Here is a 22,806-nt window from a genome sequence, read left to right as displayed (position 1 = left end):
ATCACGATTTTGAAGACTTCCTGCAAAAAAATGATGCGCGATGCAAGTAGATGCGAGAAATGAAAGAAGATTTTTCGAAGATTTATTCACTAGTGTGAGATTTTTTTAGCATCTAGAATTGAGATGTCCTATTTTTTAATTACTCGAATAACAACTAATCGATTATTTTTTGTTCGCTGTGCTGTCATTTTTCCACCAATGAGAGTCCAGCACATGTTTGAAACGATCGGTGATGATGCTCTGGAGAAGTTAATGCTTATATCGGCATGATCCGATTACAAATATTTTACTTTTCGGTTCGTTAATCGATTAATTGATTATTCGAATGAAAATCGGCCATCACTAGATGGATGTGAAACGTCACTTCAAATATAAGGACCGTACATAAATAATGATACAATTTGAAAGGGACCGGGGCTAATCACAAATTACGTCCCATCGGTAACTGAAATAAACACGACCCTAATAAAAATTGTATGGTTAATTTGCTTAACGACGTGTTCTGGGTATCATCCAAACCATTTGTGGAATAGTTCAATGATTTGGGTTATCGTTCGTTTATGGTTATTTTTTATTAGGGGAGTGTTCACCGGTTGGTAGTACTGACGGCAATTAAAATTATCTATCCGTAATTAATTGTAGTATTGAAAATGTAATTAATGTACTTTAATTACGAAATTTCAACTGTAATTAATGGAGTTAAAAAGTAGTTAATGCTCTACATTGTGTAATTAATGTAATTAAAGCTATAGTTAATGGCATTAATTTAATTACAGCCGTTGTCTGCGTTGGAGTTAAAGGTTATTGCGTGCCTATAGGTTAATGCACTTTCTCTCAGTTTCAGGGCAATACAGCACGCCACCCGTTTCGACCCTGTACTTAGCAAGGTTTACCACTTCGTCCAGCAAGGTTGACCACAGTTAAAAACGGAAATTTCGGACCGTGAGATCCAGCAATTCTTCAACCGAAGTGATTCGCTATCTACGGTTCAAGGGTGCGTGATGTTTGTCGAACGTTTAGTGATTCCGACCGATTTCCGGATGCGTTGCCTACACCATCTCTATCGTGGTCATCCGGGTATCCAGCGATTGCGCGCAGCTTCGTCTACTGGCCGTCTATCGACTCGGATATCGCTGCGCATGTCAAAGCGTGCCGTCACTGTGCAGTTGCAGCCAAGAGTCCGCCCAAAGCACCACCGCTGTCGTGGCCCAAGTCAACGTATCCATGGCAGCGCGTTCACAGCGTCGACTACGCTGGGCCTATCGAAGGAGAGTACTTCCTGCTTAGTGTCGATTCGTACTCGAAATGGGTGGAAATCGTCAGAACCACGTCGATAACAGCCACTGCAACCATCGGAATCCTACGAAGTCTCTTTGTTCGCTTTGGTATGTCAGCAACGCTAGTCAGCGACAACGGTCCGCAGTTCACCAGTGCCGAGTTTTCACAATTCTCGCGTCACTTTTCAAATTTACCAATCTACATTGATTGATTCTCTTCCTCGACTTTCTCTTGCGTTAATAACTTGACTGCATTCATATTTAGGGCTATTTTGTCTACATAGTCTGCTAAAAGAATGTATTATTCATCGTATTGGACGATAAGAACAGCTGAACAAGTTTTTGGAGCCGAGTTATTAACGAAAAAGAGAGTCGATGAAGAGAATCGATCAATGTAGATTGGTCTATTTGAAAGATGACGCGAGAATTCTGCCTCGAGAACGGTATCGATCACGTGACAACTGCGTTGTTCCATCCGCAGTGCAATGGCCAAGCCGAGCGTTTCGTGGACACCTTCAAGCGAGCGGTCAAAAAGATTCGAGAGGGGAGAAGATCAATTCAGGAAGCACTGGACACTTTTCTGTTGTCCTATCAAACCACACCAAACCTGTCAACACCACAAAGCAGATCTCCGTCCGAAGTCATGTTTGGGCGCAGAATTAGGACCAGTCTGGACTTACTCCGTTCACCAGCCGTTCGGGAAACGACTGCTCAACCAGATTCAAGGTCGTTCAGTAAAGGTGATCTAGTATACGCCAAGGTGCACTCTAACAATTCGTGAAGATGGGCATCAGGAGTGATTCTAGAGCGAGTTGGACAGGTGATGTTCAACGTGTGGGTTGAAGACAGTCGCATGATTCGCTCGCACATCAACCAGCTGCGAAGCCGAACGAACGCCAACAGTAAGTCAACGTCTGGCTCGATTCCGTCCAAGACAGACAAGCAACAGTTGGCTCTGGACATCTTACTACGAGCCTGGAACCTGCACAAGCCAACCCAGCCACAACCACCAGGTCCATCAACATCACCGAGACCATCACCGTCACCGGTTGCACAAACGCCATCAACACTCGAAACGTCGGCTGAGCATTCAACACCACAGCAAGTCTTGACATCCACGCCAGCTTCTCCGAGCCTAGTTTGGGTTACTCCGGAATCGACAACTTCGTCGACAACAGACCTTGGTCAGCCGTTGCCTACGACTGTAGTCCCATCGTCCTCTACAACAAGCCCTGTGCCACTTACATTAGCAGAAACCGAAACAGCTTTCCAGGTACCTCGCCGCTCTTCACGTCTACGAAGACCGCCGATTAGGTTCGACCCGTACCAGTTGTATTAAGAGGGGAGATGTTGGGAACATGGACATCCCTAACGATCGCTGCCAACACCAACACTGCTGAGCTCCGTAGATGCGCGAACCAGCATAAGAAAGAAGAACAACACGATATATATGTTCGAGTTCGTCATCTTGCATCGTGTGCGTTTTCCGCAAGTCAATGTAAACTATTAGTTCGTTTGCTAGTTTACGTTCGCGTTCATTTTATTGTACATGATGTACTCGGCCGTTCGTAACATTTATAATTGATGATAAAAACTGATGATGATAATGATGTGGAAATCCATCTATCCTAACCCTTTTGAAATTTTTTTTTTTTTTTTTTCCTTTGGTTTGTTTTTTCCGTCGATCTTGTTTTCCGTGCTGAGCACCAATGCTACCGACGTGCCAGGAAGGCAGCTCCCACACCTGGACCCTACCTATCGACCCATCAACTCATGAACCGGGGACCAACGGCTTTACTTCCCATCCGAAGGAAGGCGTGATCAGAGATGTTATGCCTCAGAACATCCCGGCGGCGCCGACTGGTATTGAACCCAGGCCTGCTGGGGTGAGAGGTAATACCGCTTACCACTACACCACCGGCGCCGTTCTTTTGAAATTTTGAAAATATGAATATTGAATATTATACGTACATTGAATATAGCCACTATACGTGACAATGACGGAAACCAATTGGATCTTTCACATCCGGGAACCAGTCGAGCATGGCTGTTTCTTATTGGATCAATGTGGTAGAAGTTGTGTTCGTGATGGTAATTAAATCTAACTCCCATACCTCGCCGTGCAAAATCCGTATAGATAATCAAATCAAGTCGTAATCAAATTTTTCGATGTCAAAAAGCGCGTGCAATGAAAATCCAAGCCTGAAAAAATAAAAAAAACCACTATCTCTAGGAAATACCTTTATTGTTTGTTTCAATAAATTACTATAATAAATAAAATAAATTAAATAAATATTGACGTTATCATTACTTTTTGAACAGATTTACAAAGTCTTCGTATGGATACGATTTGTAGTTTGAGTCAATAGAATTATACCAGGGCAAAATTGGTTACCACTGCCTATGAAATTATTCGAAATAATCTCGTAAAGTTACTCCAATTGAAACCGTACTTTGGTTTCTTGGTTTCTTTAGTGTCGCTACTTTCCTCATCATTGTTGACATCATTTTCTTCTTCACTTTCATCATAGTCATCTTCATCATTGGTAGGTTCTGCAAGTACATATTAATAGAACAATCAAAAATTACGAACAATTCTTTCAAACATACGTTACTGAATACCTTCGGTAACTCCTTTGGTTTCTTTTGAATCATCGTCATCGTCTTCATCATCTTCTTCATCGTCATCATCATTTTCGGCACTGTCTTCAACTCCGCCAGTTACGATTGACTCTACGATATCTGCAATCTCGTCAGAACTATCCTCGTCTTTATTTTTCGTTTTCGTCACTGTGATATTTGGTTTGATAACATCCGCTAACTCTGCAACGCTTTGCTTTCCTGGATTCAGATGAGCTGCGTTTTTTGTAGCGGGTTGGCTTATGCCTACTTTATTTATGCCCGTTTTTTTCTTTTTCTGACCGGTAGTGCCAAGAAAATCTCCTAGAAAATCTCCTTCCAATAAACTGAATCCGGTATCTCCTGGCTCAGATGATTGTACCTCTGGTTCTTCTAGTTCACTGCCTTCTTCTTCATCATCGTCATCGTCGTCGTCGTCGTCATCTATATATTGTTTATGAAAAGTCTTTAAAATCATCAATCATCTACTTTGGTGTCTTACCATCAGCGATACCCAATGTACCGAGCAGATCATCTGCTTCATCATCGTCATCGTCGTCATCATCATCATCTTCGTCTTCATCAACATCAACATCAGCAATTGGTGGAAGTGGCTCTGGCTCGGTAACAGAAAGACCGCGTGGTCCAAATTTAAAGCAAGAAACTCGCAAAACTGCTTCGATTTCATTATCCGCACGGAGTTCCAGACCAAGACATGCCTTAAAATGGTCATCGGCCCTCCTGTTGATACCATATATACGGCCGCAGAAACGGTTGAACCCTCCTGGTAAAGGTATACACACAGGAGTTGCCTTACGACCTGTAAGAATGTTCATAATGATATCTCACAAACAAAATGTAAGCGTAAAATATTGACCTGAGATAACTCGGCTAGCCAGAACTCGATCGCCAAACTTCACTCCAATAGACATGCGGTTTCCTTCTAAGTACTGCACTGTGGCGCATCCTGGTCCTTTTACAGGTACAAGTGGTAATGCAAAATCACGACAGCAGTTACACTCATAGGTTGTACATTTGCAATAACGGTTTATCGGATTAGCGTCATCGGTGTTAACGACTGGTTTTTCGCTTACAGGTTCCTGTGGAACCTGATTGATTTCCTGCAAAACTTCGTTGTTTTCAGAATTAGTTTCCTCATCTGCATTTCCACTGCTGGCCTCATTGCAGTTAGTTTCGTAGCAATTAACTATTTCACTAGCATTCGACTCATCGACGGCATTGGATTCGGAAATATTACCATCTACTGCATTCTCACTATCGTTGTATTCCTCAACATCCTGCTGCAGGACGATTGGGGCTTTACTAGTTTGTTTTGAGGCTTTAGCTGAAAGATAGATGGTCGAAAGAAGTTCAGTAATTTGAATGTTTAATTGTGGAATTCATTGACATACTTTCCAGAACCCTTCCATGTGAGATTGACACGAAGGCCAACACAACAATTACACTTTTCAGCTTCATTTCTAAAAAAGGCATGAGAAAAACATATTTTAGATTCCTGATAAATGTGGGCGCCTTAGTGGAATACCTATAAAGAGAGAGAGAAAGAGAGAGAGAGAGAGAAAGAGAGAGAGAGAGAGAGAAAGAGAGAGAGAGAGAGAGAGAGAGAGAGAGAGAGAGAGAGAGAGAGAGAGAGAGAGAGAGAGAGAGAGAGAAGGATTAGTAATTTACATTTAATACCGCTACCTTATTCGCTTATCCTTGACAGATACGCGTATTTCGTCTACAAAGTGGAGACTTAGTCAGTCTCTTGTACTAATACTCAACTATTAGTACAAGACACTGAAGAAGTCTGCACATTGTGGACGAAATACGCGTATCTGTCAAGGATAAGCAAATAAGGTAGTGGAATTAAATGGAAATTACTAATCCTTCTCTCTCTCTCTTTATTTTAGATATTTATAAAACTTCCATGCTTCCCCTTTAAAACAAATTTATTCTATGGCTTAAATATAAAGTAACAATCAAATTAAAACTTTTTGTTTTAACTTTATTTAAGAGATTTTTTGCTACGAGCTAGTTTATCTCCGTTAATTTTAACTGTCTATCGTATGCTTGAAGAACAATCATACAAATTGGTTAAACATCGATTAAATCTAAAAGCAAAATTTCAATCTTCTGTCGAAAGTTTCTACCCAAGTGATGACCAGCCCTATTGGAGGGAAATTTTCCTTTCAAGAAGTTGATAACTATATATATAGTCCTGTCCAGGCGGGTTCGTATTGGTGCGATTTGCGTGTGTTAGTGATATGAAGTTTTTGTTAGCTGTGAGAAATTTTTTGTTTTGCTGTGGTGACCAGATTATATTTTTCATTATCGGTAAGTTCTCAAAACTTTTATCGGTAGTTATCGGTAGGCCGTCTTAAGGTTTTCCCGAAACTTGAAACATTTGTGAGCGGAGGGGGGTGAAACCAAATCACTCGCAATTTCGGACTTTCGAAACGATGTTTTTTGAAACGATTTCATACTGGTCCGACATTCTATTAGTTTTAAACACAAGGTAAAAAGAAATAGATTCATCCTACAGCCATCGGTTCAATGATATGAGTAATTCGCACCCCTCCAAAATATGCGAATATTAACAATAACAATAAAGAATAGGGTCTCTATGCACAACTATAGGAACCTAACGCTTCTAACGTACCGCAACTATGAGCGTTTCCCCTAATAAGCGTGAGTAGGACGAACGGAACACGAAATCAAAAAAGGGAGCAACAGAAAATAGCATCGGAATGTTTTAAAGCCTATCGGTATCAAAGGTTTTAAAAAATCGGTATTAATCGGTACTTACTATTTTAATTAATATAAATTTTTTGCCCTTTTTGAAGGCGAAAATTTTTATCTTTTGGACTATGATCGGAAAATTCCGGAAGAAAACTCCGGGGAAGGTTTGAATTAGTTTCTGGAGGAAGCTGAAAACAACATCCAGAGAAAGAAGAAAGAAGCTCTCCTGGAAGAAATTTGAGGAAAGTTCTGAAAAAGTTGGAAATACAACCGCGAATCTACCAAGACATAAATTGATAAACTTCTAGCGAAAATTTAAAGAAAAATTCAGAAAAAAATCGGATTTCACATTCAAAGGAAAGCAGAAAAGTTTCGGAAATCGGAAATAAATTCCAGAAGTAGCCAGAAGGAGCTCAAAAAACCCTTCCAATAGCAGTCAAAAAAAAAAAAAAAAAAACTGGACAAAATTCCAGAATTAGACGAAAGAAATTTCTGGGAGAAGTTTAATTAAACTTCCTGGAGAAGACGGAAGAAACTTCCTGGAGAAGACGGAAGAAACTTCCTGGAGAAGATGGAAGAAACTTCCTAAGGTAGATTGGAAAAAAATTCTGGATAAAGTCGGAGGCCAGAGCGTCGAAAGAAACAAGGACATAATTCCGGAAGAAAGAGCTCTTGTGGGATGTTCTAATGTTCCAGAATTTTTTCCAAATGGTCATAAAACATCCCTGAAGACCTCGCAATGCCCCTGAAGTTCTTGGAACATTCCTGAAATGTACTTAGGAATATTCCATATTTCCTCGGGCTGTTTTGGAGTACTCTTATCATCTTTGAAATACTTGGAACTTCTCTGATTATAATGAGACTACCGGAATATTTCTAATCAACTTTGAAGGTCTCTAGACTTTCTTGAAGATTACGAAATTTCTTAAGCGCTCTTACAATTTTCTTTAATTTATTGTAACATCAGCATTGAAGTTCTCTGATCTTCCCGATTTGTCTAATTTTTAAAAGTTGTCAACACTGCCATTAATAAGCACGGGAATGGCACGGTACTAATGTTCATGTAACTTCTCTTACGTTTCTTAAATTTGCATGAGCCCCTCGGAACATTGCTGAAGTTTCAGCGATTTTCTTGAAATTTATTGATCTATCCTGATGTTCTCTGAGCTTCCTAAAGTTCTCTTAATTCTCCTGAAACTAATGGAACTGTCCTGAAAACTATTAAATTTTCCAGAAGTTCTTTGGACTTAAGTTCACTAGAGTTCGCTGGACCGGGTTTTAAAATTTTAACAGATGGTATTGAAACATTCTTCAATTTATCGAAACTTACTCAAAAGTCTATTCAGAACTTCTTAAAAGTTCCTGCAGCTAGTGTGGATCCGCAATCAATATCTGGAAGCATCCCTGAAGTTCCAGGAAAGTTGAAAAAACTGGCGGGAAAATATGGAAGAATCATTCGAGCGAAAGTTGAAGAAACTTCCAAGGGAAGTTGAAATAATTTTCCGAGAGGAATCGTAAAATAATTTATGATTTAAGGCGGAAGATAATTCAGGAAATTAAATAATGTTTAAAGAGTATTTCCCGATTCACCCAGAATTACCAGAAAGAGCCATCGATTGTTTATCGATTCATGCACGGACAGAAAATTGTTTGCATTGAACCAAAAAAAAATTAGTTGTATTTAAACAAACAATTCCGGTTGAAATTATATTGCATTTTGTTGTTTCAATAATACTTATTCAAATAAATTCAAAATAGGATTCTTTTTGTTTTAATAAGCCACTTTTCAACTGCAACTATTGTAAAAATAACAATATTCTATTATTAAGCCAACAATAGTTAATTTTACTTTAGCATTTATTTGCTGTTTCCATTCCCTGGGCAATGAATGCAAAAATAACTACCAACCATTCCATCGTTTTCACCCGGACTGTAAACAATAACAAAACTTGTTAATTTCGGGAAATAAGTGCAAAATTTCCGAAAATCTTGAGAATTGAGGTAAGTAAGTATGCTGCAGTTCGAGTGCAGTTGCTAAATATAATCAATTTTCTGTTTTTTTCCTTGATTTTTTTTCCGTCGATCTTGTTTTCCGTACTGAGTACCAATGCTCCCGACGCCAGGAAGGCAGCTCCCACACCTGGACCCTACATATCGACCCATCAACTAATGAACCGGGGACCAACGGCTTTACTTCCCTTCCGAAGGATGATCAGTGAAAAATAAAACAAAACATAAAAAATAAATTGGCCATATTATTAAATATTATTCAATAAACATATTTTTATTTCTACTGCGTGAATTGTCAGACTTCATAAAACAAATATGATTGAATCAACAAGAAATCTCTTTTAAAAACAAACATATTTTTGTTCTTTGACTATATGTTTTAGTATTACTTCTACGTGAAGTCAACGATTTACATAGTTGAAGATGCTAATTTCAAATAACAGACTGTAGTGGTAATTTTTATACGAAAGATGGAGTAGATGAAAGCATAGAGTTGATAGTTCCGTTAGAGTACGGCAGTGTGAAGATTGCATATAGACGAGTGCACGGGTGAACTTTTGTTCATCTACTGAAAAAAAAAGTGACACAACAGCGGGGCCCTATTTACTAAAAATGAACACATGGATAATGCTCGCGTAACATTTGAAAAGGGCCTATCAACTTTTGTAAAAAACTTGCTAGGTCCTTTTCACCATAACCGAAGTACGCCCACGCAAACCAAGAGCACTTATCGGGAAGGAGGAAAATTTCCCCTATCCGATGGTGTTGTAAGTTTGCGTGGGTTTATTCGGTTCGCGCGAAGAGGACTTATCAAGTTTTTTGTACAAAAGTTGATAGGCCCGTTTCAAATGTTACGTGAGTATTATTCATGTGTTCATTTTTAGTAAACAGGGCCCCGCTGTTGTGTCACGTTTTGTCGAGTGAGTGAACTCAAATCCATCCGTGCACTCGTCTATAGATATTAGAATAGCGAGCTAGGACAACTTTTAAGGAAGGTACAAATCGGTTTTTTCATCTCTCTTTACCAAACTCCCCCTTTTGGAGAGGGATGGTGAGGGGGTGTCCGGGGGGGGTGGGGGCGCCACCACTGGCAAAAAGAGATGAAAACCGACCGCTCAAGTACCAACTGCGTGTTTGAAACAGTTCTACCGGAAGGCATCCAGTCGTAGGTTTGGAAATTGCAACTATTGTTTACCCCTACCACGATATGTGCTCCTGTCATCGTCGACTTGACGATCTCGAGGGGACACGGGTGGGGTAGGTGCTGCTACTGTACCTTTCGACCATCGACAGTAATTGATGGTATGCTCCCATCCAGAGTTATGTACTTTGACTATATGTTTTAGTATTACTTCTACGTGAAGTCAACGATTTACATAGTTGAAGATGCTAATTTCAAATAACAGACTGTAGTGGTAATTTTTAGAATAGCGAGCTAGGACAACTTTTAAGGAAGGTACAAATCGGTTTTTTTTTTCATTTCTCTTTACCAAACTCCCCCTTTTGGAGAGGGATGGTGAGGGGTGCTAGAACTATTCCACAGCCGCAGTCAGTTTATGAGCAAAAGAGGGACGCACATTTTTTGCCTGTAGACTTGGAGACATACTTCAAGTCTCCGCGTACACCGTACCGGTTAGGCAAAAGATGTGCGTCTATCTTCAAAAAACTGTCGCATTAATGGCCCTTCGCTCATTTTCAACTTCTATTCAATTTTCATACTGCCGTGCTCTAACGGAACTATCCACAACAAAGATCATTCTCTAGCTAATAAATCATCACACTAAAGCTTCATGTTAGCATTTCCAACCAACTCTGAGAATATTGTTATTTTTACAATAGTTGCTTATTAAAACAAAAAGAATCCTATTTTGAATTTATATGAATAAGTATTATTTAAACAACAAAATGCAATATAATTTCAACCGGAATTGTTTGCTTAAATACAATAAAAGTTTTTTTTTGGTTCAATGCAAACAATTTTCTGTCCATGTAGCATAGAGGTACAGGTCTAGCGTCAATGGGTTGCCCACCGGTGAGATAAATGTTGGCTCATCCGAAAACCAAACGGAGTACAGACGACCGTTCTGGTTCTGCTAGTAGTTCCGCCAGGCCTCATGGTGAGCGTTTAGATCTCCTCCAACTACGAAGCGGGAACCGATCCGGGTGATGGTGGACAGGTCCTTCTTGAATTTACCCGCTAGTCCACTGCTGGCGGCATACTTTCGAGGGCAGTAGACGGCGATGAACTGAACGAATCCAGTCGACGACTCCACCTCCACACCAAGGGCCTCGATGATAGAGGTGCGGATATGGGACAGACTGTGGTATTTGATCCCTTTCTTAACGGCGACTGCTGGTAGCTGGTGCGATCAAGCTGAATAATGTTGTGGTCAGGCAACCAGAAGCTGTCGCCGGACTGGATGGGTCTCGGTTAGCAGGCCCACGTCGATGCTGTGCATGCGGAGGAAGTTGGCAAGCTCAATCTGTTTAGCTCTTACAGAGCAAGCATTCCAAGTGATGATAGTTAGCAGTTTAGACGCCATACTAGATGATGAACTTACCGAGGACTTGGATCTGCTCGGGCTTATTGCGGCACTTACGAAGAGCACCGGTCATGTTGACGAAGATTTCCATCAGTTCATCTGCTGAGAACAGATCGGGGTTGTTGTTTAGCGATGGTGGTTGTCTCCAGAATCCAAGGGAGGGGGGGGGGGGTTTGAGATCTTTGTCCAGTAGAATCATTGGAAGCTTCTTGAGGGGGGGTTGCACTCGAGAATTAGCATGCCTTTGCTGGGGAGCTCGAAGAGCCGTCCTGAATGCTAGGGTTTTGTCCTTCTTGCGTCCTGGTTGATTGTTGCTTGCCGCCTGCTTTCGAATGCGTTTGAAGTCCTTGCGTTTGGAGCACTGTCTGGAACCTTGATGGGTACCACCACAGTTGGCGCATTTTATTGCCACGGTTCCATCCGCAGGGCAATAATGTGGCAGAAGTGGCGTGTTCGTGAGCGTAGTTGCTGCAGCGTGGCTTGATGTTGCAATTGCGGGTACCGTGTCCAACATTGAGGCACCGCTGGCACTGCGTTACGTCACGATGGCCGCCACGGTATGGTTCCCACCGTACGATGATGAAGTAGATCAAGCGGATGGCTTGCAGCGCATTGAGCGTCACCGTCCCTTTCTGGAAGTGCACCAGGAATAGACAATCGGGTACGTCTTCCCGTTTTTGTCCCTCCTTGTCATTCGGAAGACAGCGATTGGGGCCAGCTTGTACCGGTCCTTGATTTCGACTACCTGGTGACTACTTGAAGGGCTTTTCACCGGGGATGTCATGCGTGAAGAATTCCACCTTGGAATCCTTCAGGTATTTCACGGCCACATCGTACTCCGCTATCGTACGGAGCATCACCTTGGTGCCAATCCTGCCGAGCTTAAACTCAGCTGTGACGCCCAGCGATGTGAGATCGCCAATCAGCGTGTTGAGTGGCACTTTATACACCACCAGTGAAGGAAGCTTAATTTTTGCTGCACTCGGGCTGGCAGAAGTTTCGTTATCGACGGCGTCATCGAAATCACCAATGATGCTGACGTTCACGCGATGGCATCGTCACGTCCACTCGCACCATCGAACTGGCCCTGATTTTTCTTCCTCTTCTTAGACCACTTCACCGTGGCAGAGGTAGTATTCCGGTGGGAAACCTATTCGAAATAGGCACACTCAAGCTATCCTCACCCCTGTTCTTCTTCTCCGCTTTCTCTCGGAGTCTGCTCCGGGAGCGCTGTCTTCCCATCACACAAAGCGACCGACACTATTGACGACGTGATTAAACCACTCATTAAACTGCGAATGTTTGGAACAACCTAAAAACTTTCGAACAACTCGACAGAGCGTGCAAAACCGAAGTGTACTGCTTGACGTTCAAGCAGAGAATGACGCACTGATGAACAGAAGCACGACAGCACCGCTGTTTTATATCTTTTCAGGTTCAAGCAGAACGATGTGCAACCGCCCCTGACAGGATTTCCCGCCGTTTTTTTATGTATTGTATTTTTTGAGCAGAGTATGTAAAAAAGGATGGACTACGGATGTTAATCTAATTGCATATGTAGATGTACCAGATATGTTTTACAGTCAGTGGTCTGTAAATAACCATGTTTTGCATATAAACCTTCTCCGCGTTTCGTTTTAATTAAACGGGACCCATCCCATCGCTGGTTGTGAAGGTAATCACGTTGTGATCCACCTTTATCCGCTGACTTGCTTCTGCTTGCTGCAGGACCAAGTGCCACGCCGTCCGAAGCAGTAATGAGCAGAGGCAGGACAGCAGCGCTGTTTTATATCTTTTCAGGTTCAAGCAGAACGATGTGCAACCAAGTGATACTCGATTATGACGACTGGGTTTGGAAAAAAAACGTTTATTTCATGAAAACAGAGATAAAATTATCATTTGTACATTTCTCAAATAAAAAAAAAATATTTATTTCAGCAGATTCGTCATATAATATCCAATCGGTTGGCGTATTTGGATTTTATTTTAATCTATAATTGGAAAAGTTACAAGCGTCACAACCTAAAACTACTTCACCACATATTTTTTTATTTGCACCCCAGTGTAATCGACAAAGACGTCGTTCTACGTCAAAAAATTCAATCAAACCAATCTAACGAAGGTGGTAATTCTCTAAGCAGGTCTTATAGAACAAGGAACTTAAATAATAATTTTAAAACAGTTCAAATGAACTAAAGTTGAAAAGACACGTTTGTGTCACTTGAGAATTCAAACATGTAAACCACACAAATTCAAGAAATAAATATCATTTACAGTAAAAATTAAAAAATAACCCATCATCCTTTCCCTGGAAATTGGAGAGGTAAAGAGGTAACATTGGTCTAATGTAAAACAACATGACCTTGAAAGAGCTAGAGTTGCAATTGGGAGTGCTGATAGGCAGGCATGGCAAATCATTTACATTCAAAGTGTTTTTTATATTACTTCATACGCGAAGTTAGCGATTTTCAGAGTTGGTTGGAAATGCTAACATGAAGCTTTAGTGTGATAATTTATTAGCTAGAGAATGATCTTTAGAAGAGGGTAGGTGGATAGTTCCGTTCAATTTTCATACTGCCGTACTCTAACGGAACTATCCACCTACCCTCTTCTAAAGATCATTCTCTAGCTAATAAATTTTCACACTAAAGCTTCATGTTAGCATATCCAACCAACTCTGAAAATCATTTACATTCATTTGAGTCCGCATCGTGCTCTCTTGCCGTGCGGATCTATTTGCTTTTTGCTGAAGGAAGTGTTACTACTACCTAAAGCTACAACAAATTTAAACAGCACTTTTCAGTGCTCAACCTGTAAAATGTCTACCTTGTTCAACTCTTATTCCTCTTCGATCCTTGTTTGGACCCTACCCGAGGTAATCCTTCTTGGATATCGATTTGGAAAATTCCTCTTCGATCCTTCAGATTCTTATTGTAATCTGCTTGGAAGTCGATTTGGATAAAAAATTTGCTACCGTCATGGCGCAAACTCTTGATCCCCCTTCTGATGAAATTAATTCGAGTACTCAATTTGATTTGCTCACGGATGATGAGAATGATCCATCATCCAAGAAAAATTCTAGTAAACTTTCCCGGCTTAATGCCAAGAAGGCAAAGATTCCCCCTATTGTGATAACCATTTCCGATTTCCATGCTCTTCGCATGGATCTTTTGAACTTCGTGAAAGTTAAATTGTCACTACAAATTGGACGTCGGGGTGAATGCCGTGTATTGGCCGAAACCTTGGACGGATTTAAATGTCTTCTCAAGAAACAGCACAAATTTTTTAATTACGACACCAAAACTGAACGTGTGTTCAAGGTTGTCATGAAAGGACTACCCAGTGGTGAATCCCTGGATCAGATCAAAGAGAACTGGCAAACTTACTTGAGTTGTGCCACTCCAAGTGATCAAAATCAAAATGAAATCCCGTCCTGGCGATTCGCGCAAAGGGGTTTCTAATGATTTTTATTTAGTACACTTCAAATCTAGTGAACTAAACAACATAAGGCCTTGGAAAAAGCTAGCCTTATGCTCCATGTCCGAGTGAAGTGGGAACACTTCAGGAAGACTGGAGGAAATTTCCAAAACCTCACTCGTAAGTGCCAGGGATGGGGTCACGGAACTAAAAATTGCTACATGCCAGCTAAATGCATGAATTGTGGTGATTCCTCTCACGCAAAGGACGACTGTCCTGTGAAGGAAGATCCTAAGAAATTTAAATGTTCAAATTGTGGTGGAAAGCACAAACCCAAATTTTGGGATGGTAAGACTCGCAAAGCGATTCTACAATCTCGTTCTAAGCGACAGGTAGGAAACGCTCCACGTTTCCGACCAGGTACAAATTACTCTGCTATTAACAACAAATTCTACATTCGTACCCCTGCTTCAAATTTTTCATCTATACCTACCCCCTCGCTGCTAACAATGTTCAGCGAGTTAATGGAGCTAAGTTAATGGAGCTACCTATGCTGCTATTGCAGCGGGTAGAAATCAAAATACTAACCAACGTAATTCTAACGGAAATGTTGACAATTTTGACTTAGGAAGCATTACTGCCCCTAAAATGGAATTTTTACAGAAATCATTAATTGACATGATTTCTGATATGCTTAAATCTAACTCCATGTTTGATGCTATTCAAACTTGAGTAAAATTTGCAAACAATATTGTCATGACTTTAAAATTCAGTAATGGATTTTAAAGCATTAAATATTTTAAATTGCAATGCTCGATCTCTTAAAGATAATGAAGACGAGCTATTTAACTTTTTGAGAGTTCATAACGTGCATATTGCCGTTATAACTAGAACGTTCCTTAAACCTGACCATGTAAGCTACGGCTTACCTGCCAGCCTATAGCTGGCCCGATTTTACCCCGGCGGGGCGGCCTCGAGTTTAATAAATATATAATAGTGTCTGATTAAACATTATTTCACATGAAAATCAAGCGTCTCTATACACCTTTATACCAACGCTGTTTAAGAAAGTAATGATGTCTAATAAACGCTGAATAATCATAAATTTGATCGAATAAAGCTCTCTTACAACTGTTGAAAGTCCAATAAAAGAGCTTCTCGACCTACCTTATTTCAACACCAAATATTTCGATGTTGTGGTTGAATAAATTCTCCAGATTTGTGTGAACAAAGCCTGAACAGAAGTTATTATTAAAAATAGTACAAGTATTATTAAGCATACAGTGGAATAAAATCGTCAAGAAGTCGTTTCTTAAATAGGCAATTGTTTGTTGGGTTATCTTTGCCCTCTCCTCCTCGCTGTTGGGGCTGTTTGCCCTCTCCTGCTCTTCGGTGGGGCCCTTCGACGACGGTATGGCGGCGGTTCTGCTGCTACAAAGCACGGACTGTGCTGAGCGGTTTGTTTCTTCGGCTGCTTCGCAGCTGTCCTTGACACTTAGCGGGGGATGAGCGGGACTCGTCTGTTGGAACCCCCCCCCCCCCCGCTAAGTGTCAAGGACAGCTGCTAAGCAGCGAAGAAGCAAACCGCTCAGCACAGTCCGTGCTTTGTAGCAGCAGAACCGCGCCGAAATACCGTCGTCGCAGGGCCCCACCGAACAGCAGCAGCAACAGCGAGGAGAAGATAAGTGGATAATAGACGTCTAAAATGGATTTTCTTTTTGTTGTTTTGTCCCACCCAAATCCGAACGTCTTTGGGGGAAGTACCCTTGCTCGAGGCCACCAAGTAAGCTGGCAAGTAAGCTCCAACTTACAACCATAAGGTTAAGAAGGACACAAATTATTTCATTTATAGAAAAGATCGTCTTGATGGACCCTGTGGTGGCGTTGCCATCATTGTTCATAGACGAATCAAACATAAAATTCTTTCTTCATATGAAACCAAAGTTTTTGAAACTTTGGGAGTTTCTGTTGAAACGAAATTTGGACAACTTCCGTTTATAGCTGCCTATTTGCCATTCCAATGCGTAGGTCAGCAAAAGAATTTTCTCAAGAGTGACCTTCAGAAACTTATCCGTCATAGGTCTAAATTCTTCATTATTGGTGATTTTAATGTAAAACACCGTTCATGGAATAATGCTCAAAGCAATTCCAATGGTAATATTCCGTTTGATGATTGTTCTGCAGGTTATTACACTATTCAATATCCAAACAGCCCAACATGCTTTTCTTCTGCAAGAAATCCCTCAACTATTGATTTGGTCTTAGCTGATTCATGTCGACTTTGTAGCCAATTGGTTACTCATGCTGATTTCGGTTCTGATCACCTTCCAGTAACTTTTGAAATATCCCAAGACATTATTTGTAATCCCAACAGCACTACTTTCAATTACCATAGAGCTGATTGGGAGCAATAACGAACATTTATGGAATATAACTTCGATCCAAACATTCCTTTGCAAACCAAAGATGAAATTAATTATGCTTTCATCACTACCTAAAGCCCCACGTCAACAATGCTGATGATGGTACAGCACGCAACAACCACCCTACTGCTTTCTCTCTGAGATGATCACGTTGGTCATGACGAGAGGAGCAACACAATAGTTGGGTAAAGAGGAACTGCATTATAACACACCATCGACTGGAAATGCTCTCGCAACGTGGGGCTTTAGGTAGTGATGAAAACGTCGCTAGAACTATTCCACAGCCGCAGTCAGTTTATGAGCAAAAAGAGGGACGCACATTTTTGCCTGTAGACTTGGAGACATACTTCAAGTCTCCGTGTACATTGTACGGGTTAGGCAAAAATGTGCGTCTATCTTTAAAAACTGTCGCATTAATGGCCCTTCGCTCATTTTCAACTTCTATTCAATTTTCATACTGCCGTACTCTAAAGGAAATATCCACCTACCCTTTTCTAAAAGATCATTCTCTAGCTAATAAATCATCACACTAAAGCTTCATGTTAGCATTTCCAACCAACTCTGAATTAGATATATATCAAAACAATTAAGACTGGTAAGTTACTGTAGTAACTGGAGCACCTAGGTTAAAATGAAATGTAATTTATTTTGAATATGGAACAAATAAAGAGTTAAAAAAAATCACATTCATTTCGTGCATTCATTTACATTCATTTGCCTCTAACTTTTTCCATCAATAGAATTCCGTTTAATGATGTATGAAACTTTTGCAGCATATTATCTACAATTTTTATCGATAACCCAAATCTATACCTCTTATGCATGACGAACTAGAGCGGGCAGAACTTGTTGCTATTTTTCAATGAATGTAATTTACATTCACTGAAAAACATAGAAGTTCTGTTCGCCCCGGTTCATCACGCATAAAATATATAGATTTGAGTTATTGATAAAAGTTGTAGCTAACAACAAAACTTTAACAGCTTCGTACATCATTTCATGCAATTCTGTTGATGAAAAAAGTTAGAGGCAAATGAAAGCAAATGAATGCACGAAATGTCTCCCATTCTTATTTTCGAATTAAATTTCCCGCAGTTTAAATAATCGATTAATAAATGTATAATAGTGTAATTAAACGTTACTTCACATGAGAATATAGCGCATACAGCATCGCAAGCAATGATGTCTTATAATCGCTGAATAATAAAAAATATCGGAAAAGCGCTGTTACAACATATAGAAGTCGAATAAAAGCTTCTCGATATACCTTATACAACAACAAGTAGTTCAATATTGTGGTTGAATTAATTCTCCAGGTTTTGTGTGAACACTCGTACACTCATGCTCTACCGTCGTCTCTCTCACACAACACAAACGAGCCAAAAGAAAATTATCGTTCTAATTCCTCAATTTGGTGTAAATTAAACCATTTCTGATCAGAAATGTTATTACTAGGACATCATTGCTTGCTATTTTCAGAATTCACACAAGCACAACATCAGCAGCTCTTATTATGAGAAAAACTAAAAAAACATTCGTAACGGTCTTCGGCGACAGTGTCGTATGACAGAGCCTGTTATATGACATTTTAGTTAGGTACTGAACTATGATAGCTTGTTTTGCAAGTGTCGAAGGCAAAGGCAGTCAATTATCACAGAAAATGTGTCGACTACCGTGTACAAGTAAGAAAAAAATGGGCTCATCAATCAAGTTGAACAAATTTATGAAAAATTGCATGAACAGGTTTGCTGTGTCTTTGCATTCAAAGCATCTCTCCATTAGAGGTTCGGAAGTTGTTTAGCAAAAAGAATGCACAAGTTGTGGAAAAATTACTATGCCGCCAAATAACACATACGTCGACCAACAGTGAAAGTGAAAATCAAATAAAACGATCCGAATCGAAAGTGAAAACACGAATTTAGGAAATTAATTTTATTTTACATTGAACCGTCGTTTCATACAGCTGTTTTCAAATTATATTTCTGATATAAGTGTATATTGTTCCATGAGATATTAAGTGCCGTGCACAAATCACGAATTGCATTGAGGGGTGGAGAGTGGAAGATGTAGAAAAATTCGTTACCAAGGGAGTTGTATTTTATCCCATTTAGTATTATACATAAGTTAAATGTGATTCCTTGTAGATTCCACAAATGGCCACCACATACATGAACTTTCAATTACACAAATCTTGGAAATTAATGCCACATTTCATCAGAAATTGCTACTTCATGTATGCTGCAGTATAGCAAACGTGCAGTAACAGTTTAATTGTGGTGCGTATCGTAGAAGCTGATATTTGTAAGAGCACAAATATGTGCTTCTACTTCAGTTTCGAATTGGCTACGAGAATAAGGATTTCACAGCGAAATACCTTAATACAAGCTAGTAAAATAAGCGTAAAGAAATAAGTAATTGAAACAATGAACTCATTCACGGAACCTAGGGGAAACGCTCCTATAGTTGCGGTACGTTAGAAGCGTTAGGTTCCTATAGTTATGCATGGAGACTCAATACACAACTATAAGAACCTAACGCTTCTAACGTACCGCAACTATAGGAGCGTTTACCCTACCTGACCAACTTCTCTTGATGAATAATAGGTGCACACGCAGAATCATTCAATAACCTTGAACAATGACGTCAAAACATGTTAAGGAATAATAGTAGGAGAAACAGCCCTATTGTTGCGGTACGTTAGCAGCGTTAGAAGCCTATTGTTGTGTATGGAGACCTCAACAATAGGCTTCTAACGCTGCTAACGTACCCCAACAATAGGGCTGTTTTCCCTATTAATCATTTCAGGCGTAACATTTAATAACGGCACACAAACTTTTGTAAACAAAAGTTGTAATGCCCTTTACACGCGAACCGAAGAACGCCCACGCAAACAAATACAATTATCGGAAAGGAGAAAATTTCTCCCACCCGAAGATGTTGTTGGTTTACGTGGGCGTTCTTCGGTTCGCGTATAAGGGGCCTTACAAATTTTGTTTACAAAAGATTTTGTGCCGTTATCAAATGTTACGCCTGATTTCATCTCCTTATTCATCAACGGTTAGTTGATCATCGCCGAATACTAACATACTTTTTGAGATGAACGTCCACAGCAATTTGTGTCAAGATCATGAATGCTTTGATGAACGCAAACCACATAACAAGAAGATAACGGTACCCCAGAAGGGTAAACATTCGGGTGAGTGTGCCACTTAGTAAATATTTTAAATTGGATACATTGAAGCGGTAATTACAGCGGGGAAAATAAAAGATAATTATTACAATACACATCTTGAAATTAGCTTCCTAAAACAATGTTCAACTAACTGTTCATGAAAACGATTGGCTTCCAGATGAGCCAAGAACAGTTTAAATTTTGTGTTTATGACCACAATCGGCTTAACCGGATGATTTTTTTTTAAACAATTTATCAAATAAATTTCGATTCCGCAGTGATTCATAACGCGAGAAAGTAAAATTTCTTGCTTATTAGCGCATTGGATCAGGAATTTAAATTGACTTTTGCGATGATTGTCTCTTCCGTTTTCACCTTTGCGCAGTCTTTTCCGGAGCTATATGATAATTTTGTGCTACATTCTACGATAGGCACATTTTTATGTCTCGTTGGCTTTACGCCAATTCATTTCGGGATCTTAATTAATGCATATGTAAACACGATCCGCTTGTGGGAAAGTCTTCATTTCTTTTTCTCTTTTTCAAAACCGATATGTCGTGAATGAAAAATAAAAAATGATCGCGGCCACAAAAGAAAACAGTACTATACAGGAGTAACGGTTTCGTTTCGCGAAGCTCCCGTTTTTGTGTGTTGCTGCTCTTGTATTGGATAGGCTTAAGTGTGATGCACCGAATGTATGTGCGCTAGTCGTCACAGCTTTCTTCAATACAATCGCGTAGCCGGAAAATCCCAAAGAAGCAACAAAGAAAGCTAAGCCGTTTGTCCTATTTCCGCGCTAACCATTCAAATTAATCACGGGCGATATTACGATACGATATTATGGAATAGTTTCCGAAACATAGATCACATAAATTAAACATTTGCAGTTCTATTATTGCATTTGATTGCATAAATCACTATGAAGACACCACATAATTATCTCCTTAACCTGCTAGATGTACCAGATTAACCCACTTGAATCACTTTTTTTATTTATCAATTCACAGTTATCTAACCTTTAGCATGTGTGTAAAATGTACAATGTTAAAATTTCTTCCACAATACTTTTTTGGTCAAATTAATCCCGTTTTCAACACTCTTCACAGTTGACCATGAGAAACAAGCAACCTTCTCCGATGGCTTTTCGTTCACGACTGGATAACTTGATCGAGCTAGGTGCAACATAAAATCTCCAGTCTAGAAGAATATTGAACGGAGAGGTATCAACCAACCAGACGGTGTATTCGATTGATCGCGCACAGAAGAAACGCTTGAATCCATTAACGTGGTGTTCAAGTCCCGCTGCTTTCTGATGTTCTTTTTTGTTTTCTTTTCAAGATTTGATCAATAATTACTGATCTGGTCTGTTTCATGGTCATGAAAAAAAAGGTATTTAAATTGAGATTATATTATGATCAGGTGCCTCTCTTAGCTCAGTCGGTGAAGGCGCAGCTATAAAGCAAATCCATGCTGGGGCGGCTGGATTCGATTTCTGATCCGGTCTAAGAATTTTTCGAGTTGGAAAATTTCTCGACTTCACTGGGCATATAGTCCTTGCAACACAATAATACTAATGCAAAAATGGTACAGGTTTAGAATGCTCTCAATTAAGTCGCAATTTACTTTGATTCATTGAGCATGAGCATGAGCATGATGGATGGCATGATACTCTGTTATTGCCAGATCAGCTGTACTCTCACAGAGAACCAATAGACGATGCTTAGGTCTAGCAATCATCCTCAATGTGAAACTAGTGATCTAGTACTAGTTGCAATTTACTTTGATTCATTTTCGAAAAATTCAAACGTTTATCCGACCCACCTTTTTAGATTGCAAAAAGTTCGCGTCGTTTTGTGTAAAGTAACAAAATGAATGATATGACAAGACCGTTGTATAATTTGATATAATACGTCGGAAAAAAAACTGGGTTTGAATTTTTGGACATCAAGCCAAAGTAAATTGCACCTTAACAACTGTGGAAGTGCTCAAAGAACACTAAGTTGAGAGCTGCCGTAAAGTACTAGTGGCGATGCAATAAAGCCAAATAAGCAGATGATGCTACCAAAAAAAAAAAAACGAAACATTACCATACGGTTACATTGGTTACATCATATAATGACTCTCGGACAATCCGACTTCGATTGGCGTGAAAACATATTTTTCTGTGCAAACCTTTTTTGCCGATTTATTTTTTTCATTATTAATTATAAATATCAACATCAATTTTTTTTTTGTCTGAAGGAAACTTATGGTATCTGTCACTCTTTATTTTTATGAGACTGGATTTTTCTGAGACTGGATTTTTCTGAGGATCCAGCGCTACTCAATTTTTAACATTGAATTCCAACGTCTGAAAGAATTCATATCAAGGGCAGGACTAGAATTCACCCCGGGTCAAGCCAGTCAATCCAAACTCCTTGCACTCTAATGGTGTTAAGCTCCAACCGGTATTATCCTCGGATTAAATCCTGATCACGAATGTGCGGCTGCTTTGATGCCGACATCCAGAGTGAATCAACGCGACTTTAAGCAAATATTTTGCAGATCATCCAAACAGGGACGGTATTAAAAGTTAATCCGAGTTGGAGCTTACCGCCATAATA

The 22,806-nt window shown here is 39.9% G+C and overlaps 4 protein-coding genes across 4 annotated transcripts in view; 2 read left to right on the top strand and 2 right to left on the bottom strand.

Moving 5' to 3' along the window:
• Nucleotides 1–1,692: 1,692 nt before the first annotated feature.
• LOC135714167 (uncharacterized protein K02A2.6-like) lies at nt 1,693–2,058 on the top strand. Its single transcript, XM_065237459.1, has one exon. It carries the CDS (start codon nt 1,693–1,695, stop codon nt 2,056–2,058), a length of 366 nt encoding a protein of 121 aa, XP_065093531.1.
• Nucleotides 2,059–2,100: 42 nt separating this feature from the next.
• Nucleotides 2,101–2,616, top strand: LOC135714165 (platelet glycoprotein Ib alpha chain-like). Its single transcript, XM_065237458.1, has one exon. The coding sequence runs from the start codon at nt 2,101–2,103 to the stop codon at nt 2,614–2,616; it is 516 nt and encodes a 171-aa protein (XP_065093530.1).
• Nucleotides 2,617–3,505: 889 nt separating this feature from the next.
• On the bottom strand, nt 3,506–21,378 carry LOC135714177 (uncharacterized). The gene is made up of 6 exons (XM_065237484.1): nt 21,220–21,378; nt 5,309–5,377; nt 4,774–5,241; nt 4,399–4,716; nt 3,900–4,340; nt 3,506–3,830 (listed from the first exon to the last, which is right to left on the bottom strand). Exons 2-6 carry the CDS (start codon nt 5,373–5,375, stop codon nt 3,679–3,681), a joined length of 1,446 nt encoding a protein of 481 aa, XP_065093556.1. The 5' UTR covers nt 5,376–5,377; nt 21,220–21,378; the 3' UTR covers nt 3,506–3,678.
• Nucleotides 11,425–22,806, bottom strand: part of LOC135714164 (uncharacterized) — a 29,120-nt gene continuing 17,738 nt past the window's right edge. Inside the window, exons 2-3 of the mRNA XM_065237457.1 lie at nt 11,992–12,178; nt 11,425–11,943 (exon numbers count right to left, since the gene is read on the bottom strand). Of these exons, the coding sequence (XP_065093529.1) occupies nt 11,425–11,943; nt 11,992–12,178 (706 nt within the window). The remainder of the gene's footprint in view (nt 11,944–11,991; nt 12,179–22,806) is intronic.

The sequence above is a fragment of the Ochlerotatus camptorhynchus genome, unplaced genomic scaffold, assembly GCF_037179485.1.
Source record: "Ochlerotatus camptorhynchus isolate MF236.1 unplaced genomic scaffold, CSIRO-AGI_Acam_v1.1 ptg000624l, whole genome shotgun sequence".
In the NCBI taxonomy this organism is placed as follows: domain Eukaryota; kingdom Metazoa; phylum Arthropoda; class Insecta; order Diptera; family Culicidae; genus Ochlerotatus; species Ochlerotatus camptorhynchus.
The sequence above is the reverse complement of the archived record's forward strand: the minus strand, read 5'-3'. Positions and strand labels throughout refer to the sequence as shown.

Coding starts and splice junctions, on each gene's coding strand:
- LOC135714167 (XM_065237459.1), top strand. CDS start 1,693: ATGACGCGAGAATTCTGCCTCGAGAACGGTATCGATCACGTGACAACT.
- LOC135714165 (XM_065237458.1), top strand. CDS start 2,101: ATGTTCAACGTGTGGGTTGAAGACAGTCGCATGATTCGCTCGCACATC.
- LOC135714177 (XM_065237484.1), bottom strand. CDS start 5,375: ATGAAGCTGAAAAGTGTAATTGTTGTGTTGGCCTTCGTGTCAATCTCA. Junction 5,242..5,308: donor ACATGGAAGGGTTCTGGAAA/GTATGTCAATGA, acceptor TCTATCTTTCAG/CTAAAGCCTCAAAACAAACT. Junction 4,341..4,398: donor TACATTGGGTATCGCTGATG/GTAAGACACCAA, acceptor AACAATATATAG/ATGACGACGACGACGACGAT.